At 37.5% G+C, this 10,022-nt stretch overlaps 1 protein-coding gene across 1 annotated transcript in view; it reads right to left on the minus strand.

Moving 5' to 3' along the window:
- Window positions 1-762: 762 nt before the first annotated feature.
- LOC137973696 (guanine nucleotide exchange factor C9orf72 homolog) overlaps window positions 763-10,022 on the minus strand; it is a 13,420-nt gene continuing 4,160 nt past the window's right edge. The window contains exons 2-10 of the mRNA XM_068820570.1: window positions 9,561-9,839; window positions 8,617-8,715; window positions 8,443-8,504; window positions 7,186-7,258; window positions 6,062-6,187; window positions 5,120-5,319; window positions 4,205-4,262; window positions 2,817-2,926; window positions 763-1,694 (exon numbers count right to left, since the gene is read on the minus strand). Of these exons, the coding sequence (XP_068676671.1) occupies window positions 1,502-1,694; window positions 2,817-2,926; window positions 4,205-4,262; window positions 5,120-5,319; window positions 6,062-6,187; window positions 7,186-7,258; window positions 8,443-8,504; window positions 8,617-8,715; window positions 9,561-9,839 (1,200 nt within the window). The 3' untranslated portion in view covers window positions 763-1,501. The remainder of the gene's footprint in view (window positions 1,695-2,816; window positions 2,927-4,204; window positions 4,263-5,119; window positions 5,320-6,061; window positions 6,188-7,185; window positions 7,259-8,442; window positions 8,505-8,616; window positions 8,716-9,560; window positions 9,840-10,022) is intronic.

The raw sequence follows: 10,022 nt of genomic DNA on the forward strand, positions 1-10,022 counted from the left end.
CATTTAACATGGAGTATATTTTATATTGTAGAGAGTGACTTATCCACTGAAAAAATTATGAGGCCTTTCAACAACTGGTACAGGGCACCGGTTGTTCAAAAGGTGGATTGCGTTATCCAGGGGATTAATCACTATCTGATCCATCGGAGACGTATTGTTGAAACCAAATGAATTATCCACAGGATAGCAATTTACTCAGCAGGTCAGGCTATCCACTTTTTGATCAACCGAGGCCTGAATAACAACACTTTGACCATATTCTCAAGGGAGTAGGGTCTCTTTCCCGGCCCCACCCAACACAATTTTGTTCGGAAGCCACACACATCTAACCATTATTTTGGAGGTTAAGGGGAAGCTGTTTTTTAAAGAAAATTTACCTCAAGACACAAAACGTTCTTTTCAGGTATATACAGGTCTCTCACAGATTGTTTAATTTGTTAGCTACAGGTGATGAAATTGAGGATGTCTATTAAAGGCTCTTCAAGGGGGTATGAAGGAGAAGGGAACATGGCTAATTTGAAATGGTGAATAGAGGAAAAATGAAAAAATATCTCCAGGAGCAAGGGAACAAAAAGCACGTTATGGATCAAAAAGCTGAGAACAAGTTTGGTTAGTAATTTCAGGAACAAAGGAGCACAAGAAAATTGTTAAAGGAAACAAGGACCTCTCCCCTCCTTGGATGGCCTCATGTCTTACCTAATTTTGTCCAAGATCATAGATTTGAAGATATGAACACGTAAATTTGAGCTCTCTCTACCCCAATAACACTAGATATGTTTTTTTTAATTCATGGTTACCTCAAAGTTGGAAATATTAAATTTTGTTTTACCACATTTAATATGCTAAAATAACTGAATTTTTATGCAGGATTTCACTCACATCTATAAAAATATTTACTAAGAATTCCCCAACCTCATCTTGGCACTACTTGAATAAGAGTGGAATTAATGACTTTTAGGTTGTTGCTTTATAATACCAAACTGTGACATCATTCAAAATCCTTCCATACGTAGTAGCAAAGCTGTAATTAGCCCAGCCTTAACAATATTTAGGGTCATTCAAATTTTACAGATTTTCTCCACTTCCTTCCTATCCGTCCTTTTGAGAATCATAACTTTTATAGCAACCATCAAAAAATGTGAGTAATTATAAAGCAAGTTTGACCAATCTCTTAAAGGGGATAAATGGCCTCCTGAAATAATTTATATAAAATAATAAGTATGTAAGTTTGTTCTCAGTTCAAACTTGACAAACTTTTATGACAAAGAGAGATGTAACAATACTATCAGTTGGCCCATAGCACTGAAAAATATGCCACATTGAAAACTTGTCTTTGATATAAAAACTCTTCCTTACTTTTAAATGGAAATAAACATCAAAAGGAATAGCTTTATGCCATTACAAGAAGCTTGGAAGACATCTCACAACTTCAAAAAAAGGCTTCCCAAAATTCAACTAACTATTGCTCATTCATTCATATTAGATTGATCCTCAATGTTGTTCAGAGCCATTCTAAACTGGCTTGTACACGAGAAACATTTTGTCGTGGATCTCCATTGAGGAAGGTGTAAATTCCTGGATGTAATTTTTCTGCACGCGCTAATATGATGGAGTAATCAGCCTCTGTAGCTAGCTGTAGGTCCTGACGCAACTGCCTCTTAGCAGTGTGATCCAGTGATACCGTACCAAATGACCTTTCAAGGAAAAGAATGACTGATTAGAGACTGATGTTGGAGTTCCTTTGAAAGCTGGCAATACAATGGTTAATGTTGTTACAGCTGGCATCAAAAAAGGTGCATATGGTGCCAGAAAGTGACTAGTAGAAACATATTTGTGTATTAAAGGGTTTTTGAGTGGACCTACATGTTGTTAAGATCAAAGGGAAAAATTGCAAATAATTTGCAATTTTTCCCTTTGATCTGATCTTATCTACTCCAATTTGGAGTAGATAGAATAAAAAGGAGTAGGAAGAGGAATCTATGGGGAAAACAATAATTGGGTTGGAAGGGGGGTATTATGATGGGGGAAGAGATGTTGCAAGAAACATGGAATTAAACGAAAAGAACTGCTAGTGCTCTTGCCACCTGATCATTTGTCAGTTTTTTGATGGCTAATGTTCTTCTGATCATCAAAATCACAAAATTAATGCAGCTTTAATAGTTTCACAACTGAAGTTATTTTACTTTTTTATTTAATTTTTTTCTTTTAAGACTTTTGCCATCAAAAGTAAATATAAGTTACAGTGATTATTAATGATAATTATAATATGGAAGATAGACAATGGTTAAGAAACCTACCAGAAACTAAAAACACAGAAGAGCTTAAAGATGGATAACAGTTACTCTAGATAACATTTTTTTTTTAACTTGTTGACAAGAGCATTTCTGCTTGATGATAGGGTCAGTAATAATATTCAAAAATTTGGTTTATCAACGGAGTTGATAATGTAAATTGACCACCATACAGAGATTCTAAAAGCTGACGTTTCGAGCGTTAGCCCTTCGTCAGAGCGAATCGCTCTGACGAAGGGCTAACGCTCAAAACGTCAGCTTTTAGAATCTCTGTACGGTGGTCAATTTACATTATCAACTCCGTTGATAAACCAAATTTTTGTATACTACTTCCCCACCGACGCAGCACCACAGTTTCTTTAGAAACTACCCCTTCATTCAGTAATAATATTGTTTATGGTGAACTTTTTGGGTTGACTTGTGTGGGGCAAGATGAACTCAGGTTAACAAGATAAAAATTAACGTAAGCAATGACATAAGCAAAGATTCTAAAGGGAACTGTTACCAACTGTTTCATATACTTACGACTTAGCTTCCACATATTTGATGAGTGCAAGGGCTTTTCTGTCAAGGAGCCTCAAAAAATTGTCAATGAATCCCTCCCGGACACCACATATACATGGCAAAAGACTGAGCTGTAAAAAAAAATTGCTTATTGAGAATCTTCCATAAGTCAAAGACAAAGGTGCTTGACTGTATGATTAACCAATTTGCTTAGGGCAGCTTAAACCAGTTTTATTTAAATAAAAATAATGAGAAATTAGAAGGATTGATCTTAGAGCACAGCAGTGTTATGGTGCCATTGTGAAACACCAATCACCAATCATTTTCACAAATAACTCAAGTTGTACGAGATACATTTTTCTGACACTACATTTTGGGAAGAGAAAAATACTAGGACACCAAAATAGTATTTTCCGAGAACCGAGTTTCAGAGGGTCTGTAACCCATTGACCACTGGGAGTGAGGTGTCAATGGGTTAAGCAGTGCTGGACCATTACCATGGCAACAGTTAGGGTGCCACATAGACCATTAAAAATTGCTTGACAATAGCATCAGACAAATATTCAAACGTTGCCCTTCTGAAAGGGTCGTTGTTCAAGGCAACCAATCATGAATAAGTACACAATATCTGGTCCCACATGGCAGTCTGCACATCAACTTCCACATATTGGTGTCACTCTAACGGAAACAATTGGAAAGCCCATGTTTAATGTTAAAAACAAAGCAAACAAGACTCTGGGCTTCATTAAGCGAAATTTGCACCTGTGCCCCGATGAAAATAAAGAGTAGCGCTTACACCTCCCTTGTTAATAGACCAACACTTTAATATGCCAGCGCAGCTGGGATTCTTAACAAAAATACCAAGTCGAGTGTCTCGAAAAGATTCAAAGACGTGCCGCACACTTTGCAACCAGAACATATGGCGCAAACAAGGGGTGTGTCATACAGCTGTTGAGACACCTGCAATGGCCAACTTTGGAAAGCCGTAGGAAAGTTGCCAGGCTTTCCCTAGTGCATATGTCGCCAACAAACCTTGCTACAAGACAAGGGGATCCCACTCAAGTAAATTTCCGGCACTCCATAGCAGTTGTGATGAATATGAATACAGCTTTTGGCCACGCACAATCCATGACTGGAATAAACTCCCCACTGATGTACTCATCCTAAATTATAATGCTTTTAAAGCGAAACTACTGCAGCACTAATCAGTCCCTGCAACCACCTGCATTAAGTCTTGTTAAAATTTTGCGAGATTTAGTATGTAGATGTAGATACATATATAGATGACAGAGTTGTAATCGTTTTCCACTGGAAACCCACTGATACCAAAGGGAACCTTTTTGAACCTCCGCGATAGAAAGTTTCTTAAAAGTGTTGAAACTCAGGTGTGAGCTGATCTCCATACTCACATCATGAATAAATGTTTGTACTAGTAAACCAACTTCCTCTGAATTGTGAAACAAGCCTCTAAGAAATAAAGTAAAAATCCATTATTCCACCAAGAATATTCAAATTTTCACCACAGTCATAGCTTCATTCTTTATTGACATTGTGCTATACAAGGTGGTTCATACTTAAGTGTTTGTTACTGTTAAAATAAATCCTGCTGAGCAGTACTTTCCTATGGAGTGGTGCAATGTACAAGGTGGTGGTGTTTCTATCTTTTGAGTCTGTGGGTGAAATCCAAAAGTGTGACCATTCAAATGAAAGCTACTGAGCAGCACTTTCCTGTGATGCTGTTCATTATGCTGTACAAGGTGGTTCTATCTTTGAGTCTGTGGGTGAAATCCTAAAGTGTGACCATTCAAATGAAAGCTACTGAGAAGTACTTTCATGTGGTGCTGTTTATTATGCTGTACAAGGTGGTTCTATCTTTTGAGTCTGTGGTTAAATCCTAAAGTGTGACCATTCAAATGAAAGCTACTGAGCATCACTTTCCTGTGGTGCTGCATGTTTATTACGCTGGACAAAGTAGTTCTCAATTTTTAATATATGGATGATCACCTAAAGAGTGACCATTCAAATGAAAGCTGCTAAGAAGTACTTTCCTCTGGTAATGTTTATCATTCTGTCCAAGGTAGTTATCACCTATTAAAAATGAAAGCTGCAGAAAACCATGTTTCTGTGGTTTTTACTTAGTGGTTCTAATAATTATTATTTTTGAGTGTAGGTTAGACATCACTCAGGTAAAAGCCACCAAACACACTCATTCTTCATTGCTAGCAAATAATTAAGGATTTGTACCCTAATTTTTTCGCTTTCACTTGTAACAAGGAAATTACACCCTGTATCTCATATGAAAAGTTTTGGACATTTTCACTCACAGTGCAGGAAACATTGGTGCATCTTGCACCTCCTCTAACAACAGTGCCAATTCAATGTCGATAAACTCCTTCCTAATGAGCACATGCTCATTAAATGGATGTGTCTGTTTGACGTCACTGGTGTCCAAGTCAACCAAAGTGCTTGGAAGACTGCTTGTGATGATTCCTTTGACTGGAAGACTGAAGGGCTCTTTGGGAGTCTAGTAGAATCAGTAAAAGTCACATAGTTGAAATCATCACATACATGCATCCAGATCCAAACAGTTATGGTCTCTTTCAAGCCTGTTTTTTTTCCCAGCCTTTAAATTATGATGGTAGGTACATAGGTAGGTAGGTAGGTATAGATGTAGGTACTAGAGATAGATAGATACTTCGTTGACTAAAACATTGCAGTCACAAAGCTGAATTAAATATACCTTAACACTAAGAATAATGAAAGATTCTTGATCAGACACAGGAGAGAAGTGATCCTTAAACTTATCTAGACGATACAACTGTGCGGCTCCTCAGCTCAGTTGATAGAGCAATGCATTGCAGGGAGGGCGGAACATATTTTGGGGGGGCTAAAAAGCAAGCCCGCTAACTTGTAGGGGGTGCTGGGGGAATTCTACACCAGAGAATTTTGAAATCTTGAAGCTCCGAAATGCTGCTTTCAGCATTCTTGGTGAGATATAAAAAAAATAAACGTGGATCAACCAGAAATCTGTTTTAAAATTTCTATTTTTTGCTTGAAATTGATGGGGCTAAAGCCCCCAGCCCCCCGGCTCCGCTGTGCCTGCATTGACATTGCAGAGGTCATAGGTTCGAATACTCTTGGAGACACCTGAATGTGTATAATGTGACTACAAAATTTATTGCATATAAATTGTCCAGTTAAGCGCACGGATAACTTCAACCTTTTATTAAACTTTTTAAAAAAAGTCATTGTTATTGTTACATTACCTTTAACAAGCCTTGGACAAACAGATCTGAATCATACAGATCAAGATCAGTTTTCAATGCCTCCACAGCATAGCGAGATCTTCGGCGCTCCTCTAATGGCAACAACAATGCTAAGGTATTCACCATCTGCAAAAGCAGATTACTAAGTAATCTCTCTTTCACTTTACAGTGTATGTACAGGATTACAGCATAGGATGCATTATAGAAAAAAAAAGGCTAAAAATAAACTATCCACATGTACTTGTCGGACACTTTTTAGGTTAGGGTCAGGAGAACTTTTTAAAGTGCCTCTGAAGTACAAAAATAGATGCATAGATATATAGATAGATGATAGATAGGGATAGGTGATTCTTTGTGGTGTTTATTAAATGGGGCTTACATCTTACCACTGAGCAACCCTGGACACACCTGCTGACTATTCATGATGATGATAAAAACAGTAATAATAATAATAATAATAATAATAATAATAATAATAATAATAATAATAATGAAGTACAGGGGATACACCAGGTAGAAGTTGTAGTGGTGCCATTGGTTATAGGGGCCCTCGGAACACTGAGTCTTGAAAGACTTTGCGAAGTAGCAGGTGTACCTAGGAAAACCAGATATAACTGGAAGCACCCAGATGTTGGCCTTGTTGGGAACAGCACATATTCTCAGAAAGGTATTGCATCTCAGAGCTGTGGGAAAGAGCTGAGATGTGACATAGAAAACCCAAGCTCAGGAATAGAGCATGATAGTAAGAGCAAAAATACTCTGGTGATTACCAACACCACCGTGAGACAGTGAGATGATGATGATGATGATAATAATAATCATCATCATCATCATCATCCTGTTATTCTCAGCCTTGTATTGCCAGGCGTGAAGGGGAATTGTAATTGAGAATACCACATCAAAAGTTGGTTTTTTATGACAGGGGAACACTGCAGTCCACGAAAAAACCTGTCAGACTCCACCCACACATGTCCCACCGAGTCTGCAGATCAAATTCAGGACACAATCATAAGTTGAAATGTGACCACTCCCACCACTGCATCAGCCCCGTGTTCTCAAAAGCCTGTGAATTGAGTTGCCTTTATTTTAAGCTTAACCGACAACGAAAAATAATAATTTATTACCAAGTTGACTTTATCCAAAGCTTTTCCAACAACTAGAGTGCTTCCAAATGTCTGTAAGTGACATGTTATTACCCTGGGAGAACAAAATTAAAGAGAAAAGAAATGTGGGTTTGAATACAGACCTGTCCATGATCAAATTTTTAGCAAATTGTTTTATTCATACAATGGGGAAAGTAGACTAAGGGTGCATTCGATTGACCCCATTCCAGAGTAAGAATACCTGGAGTGATGATTTAAAACTGTATGTTTGGCGTTTTGAAGCAACAAGGATAATAAAGATATGTTTAAAAAAAGCATTATAGCGGGTGTTTGACAATTCTAATGTAAATCTCCGTAAAAGCAAAGGATTTCTAACTACTACTCCATGTATTCCTAGCTATTCCGGATTACAGTCAATTGAACACACCCTTAGTAATTACGGTATTGTCAACTGTTTTTTTTTCAAATTTAATTAAAGATCCTCTGCCTGCAACTCCTCATGACGAATGGGTTGGGTTTACTCCGGGTTTTGGTTCATTCCTGGTAATACAGACTGTATTACATAATGCAGTTACACCGCAATACATTGCCAACTGTCACAAGTGTAATATATGTCTTCTATAATCATGGCTTCATGATTGGTTGTCTTCAGTTGATAAATCACAGGACTTTGAATACATCCGGCACTCTAGTTACTGTATAAAGAGTGGTTGATATAAAGAATAATTCTTTGAATGAACCACTCTTAACACTACATGTAGAGTGACATAAAAGCAGTTATCTTCTTTATTCTCTATTTTGCACAAATCCCATAATTCATCATTCACTTGGGGGGATTATTTGCATTAACACAATGGATATCCAGTTCACTGAAGCATGATACAGTTAGAGCAAATAATGTGTATTGTTTTTTTATGTAAAGACCCCCCCCCCCCCCCCAAAAAAAAAAAAAAAAAAAAAAAAAAAAAACGTATGGAATTGTGGGATAGGGAAAAGAGCGCATGGAAAAAAATGGCTAATATTACTGGCAAATAATGTCACTTTTCTCAACCTCAAGAGCTGAATCAGATACAAAACGAAAGCATAAAAAAACACATTAATTTTATACCAAGGATATGTGTAAGACCTCTGCATTTATGATTCTGAAAAGACCCCAACCTCCTTTACAGGTCCCTCTTTTTCCCTTCCTGCTTCAGAGGAAGGGAGGAAGAGAGACCCTGGGAGGAGTCTCACTTAGTCTAACAACAATACAACAAACAAAAATAGTCTAAAAGTTACCTCATTAGAAAGATGTTGTCAAAGAGATTCGCTTTTCCAAGGCTAAAGGCTGTCTCACTTATCTAAAGAAGAGACAATTTACACCATTAATTTTTAAGAATAAATTATTTGAGAAAATTAAGTGTTTCTGTTACTTGCTGGTTTTTTTTTTGCATACAAAATAAGTCAACTTACTGGAATGAAATCAGGAATGCCTGCTGTTCTGAGGCTTGTAATAGTCTTAATGAAACGAGGAACGTAATTGCCAAATGAAGAAAGAGAAGACACCAAGTCCTGCATGTGATTAAAAGAAAAATTAAAATATTGAAAGCAATCCATGCTGTTGATGATAACATTGATTTTTGATATTAATTAGACTAAGTTAATTAATTAATTAAACATAATGACAACAACAATGACATTGATAAAACAAATTAAAATGATAAAAAGCTAGGCAGAGGGATCAAATCATGGAAGTGTGTAATGCCAACTTTCCAGGGGTAAAATTGGTATAAATGGTGTGGATTTTCTGACTCAGAGAAAGTTAAAAATCTACCATTGGGTTCCCATGTCCTCTACAGAATCAAAAATTTGGTTATTTAACATTACCGTAAAACAAAGTAAAAAGTGAAGTAAAGTGGTGCATTTATATAGCGCCCTTTGACTAACGTCTCAAAGGTGCCTTACAATGATCAATTTACCCCCAGCCGACTGGAAGCATATACAGGCGCAAATTGCAGCCGCTTCTAAGCAGTCCATGCATGCTGGTACTCGTTTTACCGACCTCGGAAGGATGGAAAGCTGAGTGAACTTTAGCGGGAAAGAAGACCGTCAAATATTCCAGTCTCGGCAGAACCGGGAATGGAACCCAGGACCTTAGGGTTGGAAGGCAGAGATCTTACCACTGCGCCAACCCCTCCGCTCAGTGTGAGAACACCCAAAAATGCATGAAAATGTGAGATGCACTTGAAGGGTTTTTCTGTCCATTAAAGACACTGTTCTGTTGTGTTCTTGTAGCCACTGCTGTCGTCCTCTCCTACAGTAAGCTCTCTGCATGATTACTAGTACTGGTGCGGACACAAGGTAATAAGCACACATATCATAATTAATCATGTACCACAATAAAAAAGTACCCATACCTTTGCTTGTAACACTCTCAGCTTAGCAATGAGAATCTTCACTCTTTCTTCAACCAGCTCTACCAAAGGCAAGTAGCTTTTTAGTTCAGAGAATGGAAGAATAAGTGAGAGGCCAGAAATGTTGGGTCCACACTTGTCATGGCCACAGAAAATGAAAGAATGACAGACAATGCTGTGATCTTTCAACACAAAAAGCTTTGTGTCAACAACATTCTCTGGAGCATCTCGTAAAAGTTCCCCATGCAAAGTCCGACCAACTACATAACGGACGCTTGATTCCTGCATAATGTAAGCAAAAATTGATTGTTGGTTAAGTTGATGCAACCATTGCACTGCATACATTTCTGAAAGCAATGCTGTAGTTTGTGATTGGCCAACCAAATATGGTAAAATAGTAAACTATGAAATATTATGCACATAAGGCCTTGTGCATGCATGATCAATATGTCTAATTCCCCAGTA

This window comes from Montipora foliosa, chromosome 10, assembly GCF_036669935.1.
Source record: "Montipora foliosa isolate CH-2021 chromosome 10, ASM3666993v2, whole genome shotgun sequence".
In the NCBI taxonomy this organism is placed as follows: Eukaryota; Metazoa; Cnidaria; class Anthozoa; order Scleractinia; family Acroporidae; genus Montipora; species Montipora foliosa.